At 39.7% G+C, this 21,078-nt stretch overlaps 1 protein-coding gene across 1 annotated transcript; it reads left to right on the forward strand.

The window, feature by feature from the left end:
• Nucleotides 1–385: 385 nt before the first annotated feature.
• Lpl (lipoprotein lipase) lies at nucleotides 386–17,074 on the forward strand (the record flags this gene model as incomplete). The annotated part of the gene is given in 9 exon segments (NM_001172978.1): nucleotides 386–542; nucleotides 4,572–4,751; nucleotides 6,153–6,264; nucleotides 7,184–7,417; nucleotides 8,485–8,727; nucleotides 10,816–10,936; nucleotides 12,306–12,488; nucleotides 13,901–14,005; nucleotides 16,783–17,074. Coding segments are annotated over 9 exon segments (1,336 nt in total), but the record flags the coding sequence as incomplete, so codon positions are not given.
• Between the last annotated feature and the right edge of the window lie 4,004 nt (nucleotides 17,075–21,078).

A 21,078-nucleotide genomic window follows, 5' to 3' on the forward strand; every position in this document is an offset into this window, starting at 1 on the left:
CCTGGATTCTGGTCTTCTCTGTCTTTTTCACCTTGATCAAGTCGCTTAAGTTCATGTCTTCTGAAAAGACTGAATTAATGAAGGCATCCCCAAACAGCAGTTATGAAACTGTAGGTGAACGCGTACCTACCTTGAATGGGAGATTGCTGGGCAGGCTGGAGGACAGCAGATGGATCACTGTTGCTTTACTGTCAAAGCTGTCTCCTCCACTTTGCCGCTATGAGTGTATCTATCCTTTTTTTGCAATCAGCATTCATTTTTTTTTAAAACACTGTAGAAACAAACAGAGCATTGGCAGCAGGGTACTTGTGAATCCTAAAATATTCATTCTAGTAAATAAAAGCAAATTAGCCACCAATCCAATATTTCCTTTTCCACTAGGAGGAAAAGATTATACGGATATCGAAAGTAAATTTGCCCGAAGGACCCCCGAGAACACAGTTGAGGACACCTGTCACCTCATTCCTGGAGTAACAGAATCTGTGGCCAACTGCCACTTCAACCACAGCAGCAAAACCTTCATGGTGATCCATGGCTGGACGGTAAGTTATCTCTGCAGGAAAGCATGGATTGGGGTCCACCAGGTTCTAACTGTTGGTACCCAGTGGTGGGTCAAAAACCCATATTTCTACTTGCTCTCTGATGGCTTTGCTTGACATTTGAACCAAGATAATTTGGGCCCAGGGTAGAATCTAATTTGCATGTTCATGAATACCTCCCTGGGACAGTACATGCAGTGATTTTGACACAGCAGCCTTCTTGTGAAGTGAGAAAGGAGGGTGCAGAAAGGAGCAGTGGGAGAAAGGAGGTTAGCTGCAGAGCAAAACTTAGGGTACACCTGTGAGAAGTGGGTGCAAAGCACTGTGGCCCCAGTCACCTAGCATAGAACCAAAAATCCGTTCCTGAAGAAGGTGACCTGGGAGAGTGCGCAGAGGCCAGAGCGTGAGTTTTGGTGCTGCTTGACCATTCACCAGTTCTGAGACACGTCTCGTTCACTTCTCATCTGTGAGTCTTGGTTTGCTCACCTTTTGCACAAAGAGCATGGACTAGACTTCCCTAAGGTCCCTCACTTCCAGTGGCCTCCAGTTTAAACTTTAGGGAGGGAAGAGGCCAAGGAACTGTCATGCAAGGGGTTTGGAAAATGCAAGCTGTGGTTAAATACACTTGTTTGAAATATTTACAAAGTACTTTTCTCCAAGTATGCCAGACAGTCACTTTACATGATGTAGTTCTTCTTTAAATACTTTAGTTGGCTTTTAAACATTTTTTATCCCTAAAGAGCAGATTGTATTGGTTATTAAAAAAGAATTTATAGCCAGGTGTGGCAGTGCACACCTGTAATCCCAGCTACTTGGGAGGCTGAGGCATGAGGAGGTTCATAAATTTGAGGTCAATCTGGGCAATTTAGTAAGATCTTGTGTCAAAATTAAATTTTAATAAGAGAGCTGGGGATGTAGCTCAGGGTAGAACATTTGCTGAGCATGCATGAGGTTTAATCCTCAGTATGACAAGAAAAGGAAAGGAAAAAAGCTTATAAAACAGATTAATAAAATATTACATCAAACTTTGTGAATATTACAGTAGATACTAAATTTGAATGAGAATTAACTAAGATATACACAGACACAGACACACACAGACACACACAGACACACACACATATTTCTGACATATTTTCCTATAAAATTGAAGTGTCTTTGTTATTGACATTGTAGAAGAGTTGCTGTAATTTTTGTGGAGATAAAGGCTATTTATAAAAGCTGTTAGTAAAATCCACGCAGATGCTTATTTTAAAAAAAATAGAACACTTTACTGGAGTTAGCATAATAAATTACATATCTTATGATAAAATTTTAAACTCAGCATTAAACTTTTTGTATTTTAAGAGGTATAAGCAGAACAGAGGAATCTTTGATGCTTTTAGACTCATTGTGGTTGTATATGCAATGTGGTGTGTAACGCTTTTCAAAAAAGTATCAGCTTAAATATACACATTTCTGCAGTAGGAATAAACTCAGTATTCCTAGGAATCTCAGTCTTATCCCTCAGGGAATTTTGTATTAGAAATATCTGAAAAAGTTTTCTTGTCACACTAAGATGACACAGGACACATGGTTCCAGTTGCTATCAAAGGTCCTGTGGTTCCATTGAGGCCACTTAGGTTCTTCACATTCTGAGTCCCAATATTTCGAGTAGCTAGATGCTGGCTAGGCTCAGAGACCAGGCTGTCAGCCAGGAGACAGTTTCCCTATCACCCAGAGCTGTTTGGTCTGTGATGATAACAGCCAGACAAGCTGATCTGGGCCTTATCTCACTGAGTAAACTCCCCGGTGGGAGCTGTTGCCCTGCTTGGTACAGGAGACTAGGAGGGTTTTGAGTCAGTGGCATGTCTGCCAGTACAATCAGCAATTTCTAAAAGTGCTAATGATCTGATTAACTTCAGAAGAAGCATCTGGAAAATAAGATTTTTTCTAAGTTGAGGAGAATAGGTTCTTGGACTTATCATGTCCTTTGCTTGGAGTTACTTTTATCTGTGTTTTGTGTTGAATCAGGGAGAGAGAGAGAGAGACAAAGAGACAGAGAGAGAGAGAGAGAGAGAGAGAGAGAGAGAGAGAGAGAGACAGAAAGAGAGACAGAGAGAGACAAAGAGACAGAGAGAGAAAGAGAGAGAGAGAGACAGAAAGAGAGACAGAGAGAGACAAAGAGACAGAGAGAGAGAGACAGAGAGGATTACATCAGTTGCTAACTAATTAATAAAAATATCATCTCCTAGAGGAATAAATCAGATTACTTGCTCTTTTACCTACTTCCTAAATTGGAAACATTGATAATGTAAAAAGACATTTAACACAGAGGCCTGGAGCAAACAAGATTTTCCTGCCTTATCTGAGATAAACTAGGGATATTCAAGGGCACAAACTGAGAAAAGTGAGGACACTCTCCAGTGCACCAAAGGAGACCCCAAACAGTGCTGTGCATGCCTATTGTGTATCCTAGAATGCACATCAGACACAGCTAGAAGGGGCTTGGCGGCTCACTTGGATTTACTTGCTCTAAGTACAGGTTCTCTGTGAAATGAGAGGTCCTCAGGTGGCTGAAACAGTGTAGTTAACACTGAATTCTGTAGGAATGACCTCATCCTTCTGGATCTGGAAATGCACCCACAATGGCTGGGCAGCACCTCAGCCAGGAAAAGGGCCAAGAGAGCAGAGCAGGACCATTTTCTCAAGCCCCCCCTCACCGCCCCACCCCGTGGGTGTCCAGCTGGTTCCTGCAAAGACCTACTCTGCACTTAGACCTGCAGCAATTTCCCTGAGACTGTTCAAAGGAGGCTTAAATAAATTCTTAGTGGACTCACATCCGTTTTATACTTTTTCTTCTTTGTTTTCTCTCCAAGCTCAAAACAGCTGTAGAGCTGACAGTTTTCACTGCTGGTAGGTAGTTAGGAACCACAAAGGTCAAGAGTAAAAACTGATGTGGAGGAGGGGACCTTCTGAGACCACCCTTCGTTTATTGGTGGCCTGGGAAGCTTAAAGTAGTTTACAGAAAGAATTAACAGAAACCACGGGACTGGACTCACCGGTACCGTCCGATATCCCCACCGCGAGGCACAGAGAACTGGGGAAATGGGGTGCAATTATTTAGTGTTGAAGAGTAAAGCAGAGCTAATGTTTTGGTAGTTGGAGTCTAGTAAACAGATGAGAAAGAAAAAAGCATAAATGTGAAAGAACCTGCCCTATGAGATTAAGGCTCCAAATGAAGTTCCTTAGTTTGAGAATGTAAGCCATTTATTTTTCCATTGGACTTACAGTAAGTATAACGTGGTTTTTACAAGTCTTTCATTTAAAACGACCTTAAACATGAACTTTAGAATCTTCTTTGTCCATTTTAGTACATAATTGAGTGACCATTACTGTAGCTACTCTTCATAGGAAAAAATATGATTTTTTTTTTGTCCTTTTGAGACAGGGTCTTGCTATGCAGTTTAGGCTGACCTTGAGCTCATTTTGTAGCCCTGGCTGGTTTCAAATTCGAGAGGATCCTCCTGCTTCCTCCAGAGTGCTGGGATTGCAGGCGTACATCACCATACCTGACTTAAAAAAAAATTCTTTATAAAAAATGTGTTTATAGTTCTCAAAATAGGTATGCTGGGAAACACAAGCCTAACTGAAAGCAAGTAAGCTAAATTTCTTTTAAAATACCCTGTAATTAAAAAAAAATCCTGCAATTCTGATATAAAATTTTGATTTATTCAGAGTGATCTTGCCTTTTAATAGTAGGAATTATTGAAGTTTTATTGAATTTTTCTAAAACAAACAAACAACAAAAAGCCACTATTAAAATCGGAAGTGTAAGAAACCCCAGGGTGCAGTGCCTGAGCTCAACACCCCACCACCCACCAGCGCTCTCAGATTTGCCTGTGGAGGAGCAGGCCCAGCCTGAGCACTTCCTCGGCTGAGCAAGTGAGGAGTCCTACGGTTCACACTCGTTATTTCGTGTAGGTGCACTGAGGTTGTATCTGTATCGCACTGTAGGTGGGTCTTCTACGAAATTCATATCCATCTCTTTAGGTGACAGGGATGTATGAGAGCTGGGTGCCGAAACTTGTGGCTGCTCTGTACAAGAGGGAACCAGACTCCAATGTCATTGTGGTGGACTGGCTGCGGAGGGCCCAGCACCATTACCCAGAGTCTGCGGACTACACCAAGCTGGTTGGAGAAGATGTAGCCAGGTTTATCAACTGGATGGAGGTAAGACCCGGAAAGGGAGCCTCAAGTGTCCAAAAGAGTTCTCAACTGAAGATAGAAAATGGCAGGTCTGAGGCTGGGGATTTAGCTCAGCGGCATAAGTGCCTGCCTTGCAAGCAGGCAGTCGTGAGTTTGAGTTTGATCCCCGGTACCAATAAAAAGGAAAAAGACAAAAAAGAAAATGGCAGATCTCTCTCCCTTTTTGCCTTAGATGTAGATCTTTTCTGTGACGTTTCAAATATTCAGGATGAGCATAGACATCATCATCATCATCGTCATCATCATCATCATTATTATTATTATTTTAGCCCAAAGCAGCATTATGGTAAGAATGAGAAGACTTCAGTGCCAATACATAGTGCTGCCTTGCTCTGCCCTTGGGATTTCCAGTGAATAGATCTGCTGTGACCAAGAACTAAGTGGGCAGAGCAAACAAAAGCTTCTTGTTTCAGAACAGAGGCAAGATGACATGTTCAGCTAAGTACTTCCCTACCCGTTGGCTGGCACACGGAAATTGTATCCCACCTTTGCCTCCTGTTGGAATATCTCTGATTGAAATATCAGCAGTGATTATTTCCCAATTGGATTGAGAATCCAGTTCTTTGTTTAGACATATACGGTCCAGCCTTGTGGATTCGGGAGCGATGGGACTGGCTGGGGAGGTGTGGAGCCTGTGAGGTGGTTACTCAGAGCTCTGGGTCAGCTGCAGGATTTAACCACTTTCTGAAGCTGGCCCACTTTTGCCGACCATGATCTGAAAAGTACCTTGGAAACGTTACTTAGAGTTGGAAGGAAGCTAATACTTTGACAGGGCCAAATTGCTTAAGCCAGATCACTTAAGCCAGATCACTGCAGGTAAAAATAGTGAGCCATCATTACTGGGAAAACTATAAAAAGTTAAAAGTTATTTTCTTGTTAATCAGATGAGTGAACATGGGAAAAATTAGGTCACATTCTTACCTGTTGAATGAGGGGCCTGGACCATAGGCATCCTTGAGCTCTTCCCACTATCAAATTTTCTGATTATAAGTCATTAGTTGAATCACTTCAAAGAATAAAGTGTTGCAAGGTATTTAGACTAGGGGATATTAGGTTAAAGTTACTATAGATACATATGTATACATATACTATCTATATACATATGCATATTGATCTATTGCATGTATATTTATATGTGCATATAATATAATTTCAGATGGGTGGAAAAATTTAAATCTGTCGTTAGAGAAAGAGAAAAATCTCACCACTGAAGAGTACATTTCTTTTATCCATAATACCAAGTTGAGGCTTTTTAAATTATTATAGTACCTATAGTTTAGAAAACAGTATTTATACTCACTTTATTTCTTTTAGTTTTGATCCTTGAGAAACAAATGTAAAAACCTCTCTTTTTTTCTTCTGAAGGATGAATTTAAGTACTCTGTGGACAATGTCCATCTCTTGGGATACAGCCTTGGAGCCCACGCTGCTGGCGTTGCTGGGAGTCGGACCAATACGAAGGTCAGCAGAATTACAGGTAATTGTACTTCTGTTCATCTTATCTCAGGAGTCCAGGTGGTTGACCTTCTGGAGCCACATGTGCGTTGCTCCTCTGGGGAATGTGCTGGACATGATTATCTCATGGAGTAAGACAGAGGGGCACACTCTCCAGGGCTCACCAGGTACTGGCTGTAGCACTGGAAGGGGACCAGAATGCTCATGTTTCCCTCCTACCTCTCTTCTATGCCCTGGTCGTGGGTTGCACATAATTTGTCCCCTGTCACATCAGGACTAGGGGAAATGAAACCCCTAAGGCCACCTGGAAAGAAAACAGTTGTCTGGGCAGTAGTAATAGAGGGTTTGGGACAAAGTGAGAAAGATAAATGGTAGATGGATAGATGGATAGACAGACAGACAAAGACCCCACCACTATCTGAAGGTCTCATTAGATTCAAAAACAATTTACAAAAGAACATCAAGTCACTGTGGGTAAAAAGCACTATATAGTGATCATTTCAGACACTAAAATTCCATTTCAGAAGAGCCAAGCTAGGCATGGCGTTATACACCTGTAACCTCAGCAGCTGGGGAGACTGAGGCAGGAGGATTGCAAATTCAAGGCCAGTTTTGGCCATTTAGTAAGACCTGTCTCAGAATAAAATGAAAAGAACAGGGGTTATTGGTCTATGGCAGAGTGCTTGCTTAGTATTCATGAAGCCCTGGATTTAATTCTAAGTGTGGAAGAAAAAAAAAAAAACAGACCAACCCTACTTTTATGAGTTTCGTAGTATTGTAATTTAAAGATCCAGTAACTATGGACTTAGCAGCTCACAAGAATCTAAAGTCTAAGTGGCTGCTACCTAGATTCAAACAATGAGCACCAGAACGCCAACGTATACCACAAAGAGGAAGTAAAAACAAAGCAGTCTTAAAAATCTCATTTTGCCCCTATCAAGGCCTGGATCCAGCCGGACCTAACTTTGAGTATGCAGAAGCTACCAGTCGCCTTTCTCCTGATGATGCACAATTCGTGGATGTCTTACACACATTCACCAGAGGATCACCAGGCCGAAGTATTGGAATCCAGAAACCAGTGGGGCATGTTGACATTTACCCCAATGGAGGCTCTTTTCAACCCGGTTGCAACATTCAGGATGCTCTCCGTGTGATTTCCCAGAAGGGTTTTGGAGGTAAATGTGGTTTGAAGTCACATAAGTGTGGTTTTGTTCTTAATCTTCAATCATGCAGTGTTCTACGTAGTACTACCCAAGAGTGTAGTTTTAATGTAAGTATCTGGGGATGGATACGTAGCTCAGTGCTAGAACACTTGGCTTGTATGCACAAGGCCCTGGTTAAGTACTGGAAAACCCTGCTGGCCTCTGTCATAACATCGCACAATGTTATCTGATATGCATTTTTATACTTTGAATATATTTTCAAAGATCATGGAGTGAACTTGAATTTTTCTGAAAGTGTAGGAGGTGTTAGTCCAATTTTAAAAAATCTTTTTAAGAGACAGGTAAATCACAAAGAAATCACTACCCCCTACAATAAATCTCTCACAATTTTAGGAAGAAAAATAACTTACCATTAGCTTAATATTTGCTTCAGTAATAATGTTAGCTTGTGACAAATTTATGATTTCTAGGGGCCGTTTGCAGATACTGCAATCTAATGTGGTCACTATGCTCAGTGGTTGTAGAATTTAGAGCTCTATTTTTAAGCATTATGAAATCTTACGGCAATAAATCTATTTTTAGGACATTGCTAATTATTTCTATAATTTATTTGATGTAAAATTCATCAGCAAGGGCATGACCCTCAATTATCCATAAATATGTGTGTGTATAAAGCACTGGTCATTTAACAATTATACCTTTTATAATATGGTTTCTAGCTGTAACTTTCTAGAAATTTTTACAACTGTAGACACGTTCAAAAAAAAAAAAAAAAAGGACACAATAAACTGCAGGGAACTACCCCCACCCTGATATATCAAATTTTGGCTTTATAAATATACTAGAAGAAAAAGTCAGAAATTCCCTGAAAGCTTGCATCTTTGGCATTCTTGGAGGTAGGTAAGCAGCTATTAACACAATGCTTCCTAAAATAAGATCTATAATCTTAGATGCATAAAAACAGATCTTGGGGTCATTTTCTTCTAACCCCATATCTGACCTACTTTAGATGTGAGAACTGAAGCATCTATTGTGACTTCACCAGAATTGACATTCCCATTTTGTCTCTTTTTCTCAAGATATGGACCAACTAGTGAAGTGCTCCCATGAGCGCTCCATTCATCTCTTCATTGATTCCCTGTTGAATGAAGAGAACCCAAGTAAGGCTTACAGGTGCAACTCCAAAGAGGCCTTTGAAAAAGGGCTCTGCCTGAGTTGCAGAAAGAACCGTTGTAACAACGTGGGTTACGAGATCAACAAGGTCAGAGCCAAAAGAAGCAGCAAGATGTACCTGAAGACTCGCTCACAGATGCCCTACAAAGGTAGGCTGGAGAAAGGGCAGGTGGTGAGCTCTGTTTTTATTATGCATGCTGCATTGCACGCGCTGATTCTGTCCACTGGAACAGAATCTATGAAGTGGTGTTGCTAAATCCTGCATCTTTGCTTGCATTTCTGTTGATACAGAGGGAGCTACCTTGGTCTGTTTGTTGACGTTCCATATTCCCACTGCCAGTAAGACTTCGGTGCTCAGTGGGATTCCTCTGTAACTTTAAACATTACCATGAGCCTGCCTGTCTGTACTGGGCTCAGAGCTAATTTGGAACTATCACCCTGAAGTCAGCAAACCACAATCCTTGGGCCAAATCTAGCCTACCACCTGCTCTTATAAATAAGGTTTCTGAGAACGTAGCCACTCACATTCATTTCTGTGCTACCTAAGGCTTCTTTCAGTCCAGCAGCTTAGAGTTGAGCAGTTGAGACTAACATGTTATGGCCCACAGAGCCTAGAATATTCACTCTGGCCCTATTTAGAAAATGTAAACTTCTAAAGTTCACTTTACAGGAGGGCAAAGGCCTTCTGTATTTAAAAATTTAACTCTATGTGAGAGAAAAGAGTAAATCAAACCTGGCAAGATATGTCCATTTTGCCATGAACTTGTTTCCCACTTGAATTTCAAGCTTAACCTCTTCCTTAGAGCAAGACCTAAAGGAATGGAGGAGAAACTGGAGAGGGAGAGGTAAATAATTTCAGTAAGCCTGGCTTCTGTGGAGACCTGGTAGTAGCCTGAGGGAAGGACAGATATTAAAGAGAGCTTCCTGGAATAAAATATATCTGCCAGCTGTGCCAGCTTGTAAGGCGGTTTGCTGGACTCTGGAAGTGCATTTGGTGGTATAGAAATGGGAGCATCTGTCCTTTAGGTAATGAGGAAGCCCTCAATTTGGCTGTCTCTTCAGAGTGGGGGTATGTGCATGAGGTATGGGGGAGGATCCCTTGTCCCACATCCTCACCTCTGTGCTCAGAGCTGTCAGCATGCCCTGTCCCCTGGAGCACCTGGGAACCCGCAGCCTCTCTTGCTGTGGTCTTTGCTGCCAGAAAGAACTCTGCTCACTCCTAAACTTGACTTCCCTTTACTTTTTAGTAGCTGAGGTTTAGTTTTATTTTTCTGTTTTTGGGACATGGCTGGTTATTCTTATTACAAAAAGAAATGTAGCCAAACAAAACAGAGATTGTTACCAAAAGCTCACAGGACAAAAATTTTTTGATTTTTTTCATTAGAATAAATTTTGAAATAGCATTAAAATATAGTTTGCCATATTGTAAAACCATTCCTGTGAAGAAATCTGCATCCTAGCTTAAAAGAAAGTGCATGTAATAGACAGCAGCCCAAATAAGAAAAAAATGACCAAAATGGACCAAAAATTAGATATAGAGGGAAAAAGCATCATAATATTTCTCCCCATCACAGTAGCTGTGTTTTAGGCTGCTGCCTTCCTATCCTGGAAACCTCTCCCCAGTGCAGTTTGCTCAGGGTATGGAACAGAGAAGTAGAAAGAAGATGTAGAAATTCAAGTTCCTGGTTCCACAGGTTGTTTCTAAACCAAAACTCTGAAAACTGACGTTCAAGACAATCCTCATGGCCTTGTGACCTGGGTCAGTGAAATGAGTTTTGTTGTAGCCCATGTGTGTCTTCCTGTGCTACATGGGTGTAAAAGAAAGTGGATGTGACCCTCTGACCTGTAGGAACTGGCAGGCAAGGGAGGTGGACATAACCATGAAGTGAGAAGCAGCAAGAGCATAGTCTCACTCAGTGATACAGTAAGAAATGTCAAAGAGGCTTGGTGCAGGTGTTAGGGGCAAGGTGGTCAAGGCAGGTGGCAGTCACAGAGAAAGCTTTCCTGGGGTTTTGGGCTTCTGATTTGCCTTCCCTACTACTGCAGTCTGGGACTGCCTGGAAATTCAGATACACTTGGGTTGCCACACTTTTCGGAAGGGAGTAGCATTCAAGCCTTGTCTTTCCTGTTTGGGTGCCAGTGAGCTATGTTCTGTGGGACCACAGTGCATGATTCTTTGGGGACTGAGTGTTTCCATGAAGACTAATCACTCTGTGCTCTGATTTCCTCCTTTCTAGTGTTCCATTACCAAGTAAAGATTTACTTTTCTGGGACTGAGACTACCACGTACACCAACCAGGCCTTTGAGATCTCTCTGTATGGCACGGTGGCCGAGAGTGAGAATATCCCCTTCACCCTGTGAGTACCTTGGGATTGTGCAGCATTCCCCGGTGGGCTGGCCATGGCCCTGCTTTGTGCTATGACCCCGGGCCTGAGAAACAGAAGTGGACTTGGACACCTAGAGAATGAGTCTCTAGTTTAAGAAATTGAAATTTCAAAGCTAAGGCCTTTTCTGTATTTTATATTTCAGAAAACATTCTTCCAATGGGTCGTTTCATTTTCATTTAGCATACAGTTTTCTTTATCAGTTTATAGCTGCTTATTTCTTTTATACAAAGCCATAAAGTGAAGTCATTAAATTTCCTTAATAGGTTTGACTTTATAAATACTGATTACAGGAAGCCATTAGATAGACGCTAATATAATAAGCATAGAAGATTTATGTAGTAAAATGCCCGTGACAAAAGCTATCTTTACTATTGACTATGATATACAAAATTAAGACAACATCAATGACATACTTTGATAATTGTTAAATGAACAAATCCACTAAAATACCTAGTGTTGATGCAGTGGTGAGACAGTCCACTTTTCCATGCTAGATTTGTCGTTGATTGCTAACACATCCAAGTAAGGAAGGGAGAAAGACAGTAACTTCCCATAGATATAATATGCAATTACACAGAATTAATAATCTCTTTTTAAATATTTAGCCTAAAAAATGGTCAACAGCAGCACTCTGGGAGGCTGAATAAGGAGAACTGATTGCAAGCTTCAACCTAACCTGAGCTGCAGAGAGACTCAGAAAAAATCATACCCCCAAAAAATTAACAGTGCAGATTAGAGAGAAGGCCCTGAGTTCAGTCCTCAGAAACACACACACACACACACACACACACACACACACACACACACACCCTAGAAGTTTTAAAAAATATTTTAAAGTATGGCACATTTATTGCAGTGGTACATATAATAGCATAAATTAAAAACTGGCCTCTAACATTAAGACAATGGTTAAATGAATGGAGGCTTATCAAGTTATAGCTTCAGAAAACTAGATAAAAATTGCAGAAAAGTAAAAGATAGTATATAAAGAGAACAAAGAAAAACAGAAAATGGTATGTATATTTTGATGGTAATCAGTGGAAATAGATTCATATATCTGTACAAATTGAAGAGGAATACATGTAAATGAAAATGTCTGAATGATCAGCTAGCAGATTTTTTTCTCCAAAGAATTGTATTAAATAGTTCATGTCTTCTAAAGGATATTAAATGAGTGCAAATGCTTTTATAATATACTGAGTGTCTTTGACGTTGAGTAGTTTGCTGGATAGTTTTTGCATTTTAAAAAACTATCTCCCAAACAATAAAGCTGGGAGGACAAAGAAGATGAGAGAAGTCCATTTCTAGAATTAACCAAAGTTGTGGAATTGTTATTCAGGCCTGAAGTGTCCGCGAATAACACATACTCCTTCCTGATCTACACGGAAGTGGACATCGGGGAGCTCCTAATGCTGAAGCTGAAGTGGATCACTGAGTCCTACTTTAGCTGGTCAAGCTGGTGGGGCCGCCCTACCTTTACCATCGAAAAGATCAGAGTAAAAGCAGGAGAGACACAGAAAAAGTGAGTCAACCAATCTGGGCCACCCATTTTAGACAATAGTGTTATTGCTCAGGGATGGTATTTCAGGAGGTTCCACCTTTCGGTGAAATGTTAGCAAGCCTCATCTGTAGTACTGCATAACCTGGATCATTATGCCTGCTGTGTTTTAGGATTATTCTTTTATTATCACACTGGAGAAACAATGCAATATTTGGATTTTGGCTCATTTACCATATTGGAATATTTGCATAGATAGAATGAGATATCTGAGGGATATGACCCAAGTCTAAACATGAAATTCACTCCAGATTTACAGCTTGGAGAACCTGGAGGTTGCTATTAACCAGACACAGGATGTCAGGAGTTCGAGATCCTGTGTGATTAGTGATAGATACAGGAGCCAGTAGGAGCAGTGGAGGTCTTGGAGAGTCTGAAGGAACTCTCATAGGAGATGGAGGTACCCAGACCTTTATTATTTGTATACACCTTATGCACATAGCCTGAAGATAGTTTCCAGTACGTCTGCATTTGAACTGTAACACCCTCATATGAGATCAGGTGTGGTATTTTCCACTTGTGGTACCAGGTTGGTGTTCAAGTTTTCAACTGGGGACATTTTGGATTTCAGATTTTTATACCATCAATGCTCAAGCATTAGGATCTGTGCATTTCAAGAAATCAAAAATAATCCCTTAATTGATCACAGTCATTTGGAGGGACAGTTGGGATTAGAAATTAAAAATCTCAACATTCACTTAGCATTATTTTTTGCAAGCACAAAAGATTTAGGGAACAAATCTCAGAAATGTAACTTTGACATTTAAAGACAGAAATCAATCTCTTCAAGAAGGATGGAGTCAGAAAATCTCATCCTATCTCCTCAGATTTCCCCTCTGTCTATGAAGTAGATGGCACAGAAAATCTCCTAAGATTTAAAACTTATATGTTAAATGTGTGGGGATTTTGCAAACTGAAGTATGCTATCATCATTATGAAAAATAACTCTTTAAATTAGAATTGAGAAAATATTTCTCTTTCATCATTTGCTTTTATAGTATGCAAAGGCTGTGTAGAACCTTCGACCTCCAGCAGGGCCAGCTGAAGGCCTATTCCTTATCTGCTTCACTAATGAGGCCACAAAGAGGTGGTGAAGCTGGGCTTGCGTTATCCCTTGGCCAGAGCCTGGTGATTTTGAGGCTGTTCCAGGCTGTTTGCTCTCCTCCCTAGATTGGTTTGTATGCTCATTTGCTGCACTGGGTTAGGCTCTCAGATAACCCTCTAATTGAGATGTGGCCAGTGTTAGTTGTGGGGAATACCGACACAGTGTGCCAGTGTGATTATACAGGATCTGTGTAGCCCTGACAGCCAGCACTTTCTAGCATAGCTGTTCTTACTGTTCTATATGATATGTTCACATCTCTTTTCTTCCACAGGATCGTCTTCTGTTCCAGGGAGAAAGTGTCGAAGCTGCAGAAGGGAAAAGAGGCTCCAGTGTTCGTGAAATGCCATGACAAGTCTCTGAACAAGAAGTCTGGCTGGTGAGCATTTTGGACCAGAAGTCTCTGAGCCCCTGCAGAAGGCAGCTTCACACTCTGCTCTTCACCTATAGCCAGTGGTACCAACCTCCAGGCTACCTGCTTTAGCTTGTCTGCTTTCATAGTAGATGGGCCCATTTGCTTTTTTTTTTTTTTTTTTTTTTTGCAATACTGCTATTTTCCTCTTTGTCCTGACCTTTATTCCCAGAGCATATTTTAGTATCTACTTTACTCCTCATATTATCCACAAATATCCCCTTTTTCTTTTTCCATTCCTGCATCTCTCTTCCTATTGGAGGTGTTGTCTATAGAGCAGGTACCATAGGGTAGGTATTCGCCACCACAGCCATGGCAACCGCCCAAGGATAAAAATATCTCATCACACCAGCTTAAGCCACATAATCTGATTCTCCAAGTTCGAGCAGACTCTAGGATGTAGAATCAAAGAGGCAGGCCCCCAAACCTACCTCCAGACCACTAAAATGAGGAACTAGTGGCATGAGAGTGTGGGGGACCCTTCTTTCTCTCTCAGAACAACCTTGATTCTTTTCTACCTGACCTTTAAGGCTAATCCCCAGGGCAGCTGTCAGAGGAATCTTTCCAGGACGTCAGTGCTAAGTGGAGACCAGGCATGTGACCTTCTCCATCCCTGCCTGAGTTCTCTATGCCATTTTCATTCCTCCACTGGTCCCCCACCAAGTGCCAAGTGCCTGATTAGCAGTTACATGTATAAAGAGGAAAAATATGAGACCATATCACTCAAGCCAGTGACAATGGCAAAGACTGGCCACAGAGCCATCTCATCTGCAAACAGAAGAAGCAAATACTTTTGCTTCAACTTTTCCTCTTACAGTTTTAGACAACAGTATGGTAAGAATTGCCTCTCCAGAAAATTTAAAGACCCAACATGGAATATCTCTATTTACATTTTTACTTTATATTATATCTGTGTATGCTCCTTATGAGTAGATTAGAAGAAAGAGACAAAAAGAAAATAAAATTACTATAATCCTAAGACTATGGTCAAGTCCAACTAGCATTTCATTGATCTTTTTTCATACCATATATGTACATAATGTTTTTCATCTTCTTTTTACTTTAAAAAGCAAAATAGAAAAAAAGGATAGAAATAGCACAGAATTTCAGAAAAGAAAAAAAAGTAGGGAATTAACACTAGATAATATATTGCACACTGTTACCTCAAAACTAGTAGTTCAGGTCACAAAATCTAGATACAAAAGTGATCAGTCAAACAATGACAGCACAAATTGCTCTTTTTGATGAACTATGAGAGATTAGTGGTATAGTTATATATCTTGCATGTATATACACACATAAACTTATATATTTTTACCAACATACATATAGTCTTTTTCTTTCTTCTTTTTTCCTTTCCCCTATCTTAGTAGTTTTGTTCTTTTAAGTACTTTCTTTCTCTTTCATGATTACAATATATATTGTACATTTTGGATTGGAAACATTCAAAATGCCCACCAACCATAGAATGGATGAAAAAGCTGTGGTATTTTTATGCAGTGGAATATTACTCAGCTATAAAAAGGATGATCTTGAGGCTTTTATGGGTATACAGAGGCAACTTAAGACTATATTCATAAGTGAGATAAATTAGACTCACATTTGTAAATATTGTACTGTCTTGTGTAAAAATAAATAATAATAATAAAGACTGAAAGAGTAATAAGATCCAATATGTACAATAGATATTTTTCATTGTTTATAAAAGGAGAATTTTGTAAAAGGAGATGAATACTCTATTAATGACAAGGTGGAGTTATCTGGATAACTTGATGCTGAAAAGAGTTGGTACTGAGACAGAGAGAATAATCCAAGTCTTATGGAAATGGACATTTTTTCTTCTAAAAGGCTCATTACCTCGTTTTCATTCACCACAAACATGAGATAATTTCACATTTGCTTCAGTTCTTAGAAAAATATTTTCATATGAACATTTAGAAAAAGCATTTAAATTACACACAAATAACATACACCTCCACCTTCTCCCCAAAATGTGCAATTTTAAATTCATATGTGAATGTAAAATCAAAGCCAGGGCTGGGAATTTAGCTCAGCAACATAAGTACCTGCCTGGCAAGCATGAGGTCATGAGTTCGATTCCCAGTACCAAAAAATTAAAATTAAAAAAATAAAAACAAAGCCTCACAAATCAGGAAAGAACTCCAGCTCTTTACAATCCCCCCTTGGTGATAGTATTTATATAAATTGCCAGAATTTGACAGAGAAAGTCTCAAGATGCACCTTTGTCCGATTATAGGATTACTGACACAGTAGTCAGTGTTATTAAAACTCCTAGTTTACCTAGGAGATGACTATGAATCAGCTTAATAATCTTCTGGGGTTTCCACTGTGATCCAAATTCAGTTAAACAAAAGGCTTTTTCTCTGGCATCTTCTGATAACTCCTCAGAAGTCTCATATCATAAGAAAAGAATGCAACTGGTCTTTCGCTGGGTAATTTGGGAAGTAGGAGATCTCCCTAAGTGTTGAAGTCACTTCTCTCTGGTCTCTGAAAATGACCCCCTTCTTAGGACTTGACTACATAAATGTTAGTGTCTCTGTTATTCCCAGGGGTCTCCCACAGCCTCTAGCCCATTATCGACTTCTCCCTTGGGTCCGTTCTTACGACATTGGCTCCAAATTTCCGGTTGAATTCTTTTTATTATCCTTAAAATGGTGGTGAGGGGAAGGGATTGTAAAACACTAAGCAGATATTTAATTGCCTCCTTCTGTTTTTTTTCTCAGACACCGGGCAAATATACAGAAAGAAGATTAGTACAGAAGCTCTGTGAAGAACAAAATGAATTTTACAAAAGATGTTCAGTGCTTTGGGTGCTTAAAAGTGAATTTTCCTGAGTATTAATCCCAGCTATCTCCTGCTTAGTTCAATGAGGAGAATCTCAAATACTAAAAAGTGACTAATTCAATTCAAGGGCTCTAGTGGGTAAACTGCACATCCTCCAGCATTAAAAGATGGTAAATGCGAAAAGCTCCGTGTTTTGTCTTTTGAGGGAACAAAAAATTGTGCCCATAGTAAATATGGCTTCTCCATGTGGCTGGTTTAGTATTGGTCAAAAATTAGTTAGAACCTCTTATTTTAATTAAATTCTAAGTTTGGGAACTGAAGCTGTCTCCAAGTTTTCCTCAAGTCTGAGTATAGAAAGTGGTTTTCTGTAGCATGACTCAGATCCATTTATTTAGCAAAGAAAATATCTGATCTCTTCAAATGGTTCTCTTGCCACTGGTATGTGCCGGAGTTAACCAGAGCAGGTGCTGAGGAGAGAGGAAGAGAGGATGATAAAGTCCTGAGCTTCGGTCCCCTTGACCTGCATCCTGACAAAGTTACAGGCGATTTTACTGTCTAACCTTTCCATTCCCTCTTTTTTTTTCCTTTGTCTTTTTATTATATTTTAACAATGGTATCTGGATAGATGTTGAAAATGAACCTGTATATCCTCAGCAGACACGTAATTTGGATGGTAAAAAAGAAAATGATCATATATGTATTTTTGGATATTTTAAATCATCTACATCTAATTTATTATCTGATACCTGCACCATGCAAAGTACAAATTTTAGACAAAAACTGTTGTTACTAAGTGAAAAAAAATTCTTCCTGGTATCTATGCATAAGCAATGCTTATAAACCATTGAGTGTGAGGAAGGGGATCCTTGGCTGCCTTTGTCACAAGACGTGTCAGCCAGGCTGTTATTATTTCTAACAATTAATCAAGAGTAGGTGAACAATTTTTTGTAAGCTAGGCCTCATATTTTCAGAATGCCTTTCTATATATTGATATAAAATGATAAAGAAGCATACGGCTCAAAGGTTATTACTGGGAACCCCACAGTGAGAGTGTGTGGGTGTCGGAATGCATACTCACATATGAAACCCCACATGTATACCTGCATTCAGCATGATTTGGAACATACGCCATCAAGGGATGTATTGGAACATATTGGAGTAGAAATGATTCCAGATGTGCTAGAACATCAGCCCTTTATTGGAGTCCTCTATGTAATACAGAACAGATGCTGTGATTAACTCCATCAGACTTGGAATGAATTGGCTCTAACAATAAAATGATGTATGATTTGTCACTGGCACCGCCCTTTATTACTAATTCATTGATTTTTCTGGATTTGGGTTTTGATTAAAGGTGCATAAACAAAAAATTTGGCAAATCAGTGCCTGGCACTGGGAACTCTAGCTTGTATAGCTTTTGTTTTATATATATAGTGATATATATATCAATGATGCTTTGGCCTTATATTTTATTTATTAGCTGTAAATATATGTGTGGATGCATAAGGAAGCCTGTACTTATTGGAAAATTTGTAATGTATCTGCATTGATTGCTGTGTGGTGCTTTGTATGTTTCTTATCGGTGATGGTCTCACTGAACCAACTTAATCTTATGAAATAATACAATGAAATGGGAGGCTTTTTTAAAAAAGAGACTTACCTATGTCAAGAATTTAAATCTACTTTTAATAAAATTCACAGCATTTTATTACAGCACCAAGTAATTATTTTGTATCATTTTAGTCACCTAGAAGATGTAAATTTATTCTTAGGGCAGATTCATCCAGCTGGTATTGATTAAGTAACCAATATACTTTGTAAGCAATATAGCTTTGAAGAATTATAGTCTACATTTTATGTTTTTAGATTCCTATAAAGCAGGGACCAGGGATTCAGTTCAACTGCACAAGCACCTGCCTGGCAAGCATGAGGTTGCAAATTTGATTCCCGGTACAAAAAAAAAAAAGTTTTTCACAGCCTTAGATATTCTTTAAGATAACTATAATGGAAAGTGATACAGATTTTTTTCTGAATAAAATGCATGAGATTTTCCTTGTTTTCCCACAAGTAAAGTATTAGGTTAATAATAAAATCTCTCTGGCCACATTTTCTTGGTTCTGTGGTACCACTATCAGTGGCACTTGTGCAGTAAAAGGAACTATGTGGCATAGGAAGGTTTATGCTCTAGGACTTTACATTGGGTTGCTTTAATAATTAAAAGGAATAGTAATCCATTCATGCCACTAAGCAGGGAATTGCTTCTTAAGACAGCTATGAAATATTTAGTCCAAATAACAGCTGTTCCAGGGCACTGACCCAAACTTTTATCATCAGTTAAGATAAGGTCTTGTGGGGCTGGGAATGGTGGGCCAGTTGACATAATCAAAGGGACAGTTTTCATGGAGAAATAGGAGCTGTGTGTCATGGATGGGCATGTAAGCTGGTCAGCCACTGGGGAAAACAGTTTGACAGGTCTTTTCTTTTTGAAAAATTAAGCATAGCGCTTACCCTATGATCTAGTTCTTCCCCTACTTCATATAGACCCAAGAGCAATGAAGATATAAATCCACAGAGATTGCTATATAAATGTGCACAGCAGTATTAATCATAATAACCTCAGCCCCATTATGTACCCTGGATACAATCCAACCATTTAGCAACAACCAACACAAGAAGTAAAATGTAGTTTATTCCCCCAGTGGGATAGTATTTGGAAGTAAAAAGAATAAACAATACATAATATATTAACCAGTGTTAATTTCCTATTATTTTGTTTTGGAATTCTGTATCACCATTTGTAGTCTTTTCATTAAAAAAGAACAAGCTGTTGATGCATCACAAAACTTTTTATCATGTGAGAGAAGCCAAAGCAAAAACAAAACAAAAAAACAATCCCTTCTAAAAAACCCTACCTACTGTCCAGTTCCACATACAAAGAATTTCCAGAAAATGCAAATTTTGAGGAGAAACAAAATAGATGAGTGGATTCCTGAGCCTGGCAGTTGGAAAACAACTGGTGACAAAGGGACATGGAAGGTCTTTTAGAGATGATGGAAATTAGATGACGGTGATGGTTGCATGACTCTCAATTTGCTAAAAATCATGGATTATATAATGTAAAGAGGCGAGTTTTGAGGCTGATTTTACCTCAGTAAGGCTCTTGGAAATGCATGGAAATCAACCTGTAGGAATAAGCCACTAAGCCAGGAATCTGCAGGTTTATCCAGCACTGGTAACTGTGAATTTCTCTACCCCAGGGGTCCAGCACATGGCAGTTTGCTGGGAGTGTTACCACAACCTCACTGTATTTAAAATATCTTATTTGTCCCTATCTCAACAGTAGGCTTATTTGTGAAGCATTTCCCGTCCTCTGGAAAGTTAATTACACAGCCAGTTGTTCTCCCAATCTCCCTGGTAAACTTGTACTACAATCAGCATATGATTAAATGAACATTTTTGTCAGTGCAGTATCAGCAGACATCACCACATATAGCAAAGTACTTCTTTTAGTAAATATGACAAGCACAAAGAGATTAAGTCACTGGCTTGATGCTGCAGAGTTTGTTAATAACACACGAAACTAGTCTTCCTTTCTAATAACTCACAGTCTCCTACTTGGTTTATATCTCCTAAACACAGTAAAAATTTCCCGCCTAATTATGAGTTTGCTTCATATACAAACAATGAAGCAAGTAGAATGATGGATCGACTGTCGGAAGATATATGCCTTAAAATTCAACAAATTTGCCTCTGTCTCCTGTCATTCCCTGTGTGACTAGTAGCCCACTATACAAGATTTCGAGGCTTTCCAAGAAGTTCACTCTGCACCGTGGATTCTGACTGATTCACCACATCTCAGATCTTTATTTCATCATCATGCTGCCCTAGATAGGTGAGCTTATGGTCTGCAGACCAGACGTATGTAGAGCAATCAGGAAGTGGAGTAACCAGCTGCCAAGTGGTGTCAGTGATCTGTACCTCCTGGTGATCTCTCCCTGACCCCAGTCCTCACAGCATCATCTGTGCATACAAAATGTGGCTTCTCCTTCCCCAAATGAGGCTATGAAGGGCAGCAGTTCCCACAGTGGTGATTCGCATGTTGTCTTGAATCACTTAGTGGAGAGAAGCCATGTGCGGGCACAGACCTGGAGCCACTAAGCTGCGCCAACCACTTAAGTGAGCTTGGAGATGGCTCTTTCCGACTCTGTAAAGCTGCAGGGAAGGAGACCATGGCC

Source organism: Cavia porcellus, unplaced genomic scaffold, assembly GCF_034190915.1.
Source record: "Cavia porcellus strain 051 isolate PalLab524CR breed Dunkin Hartley unplaced genomic scaffold, mCavPor4.1 scaffold_24, whole genome shotgun sequence".
Classification (NCBI taxonomy): Eukaryota; Metazoa; Chordata; class Mammalia; order Rodentia; family Caviidae; genus Cavia; species Cavia porcellus.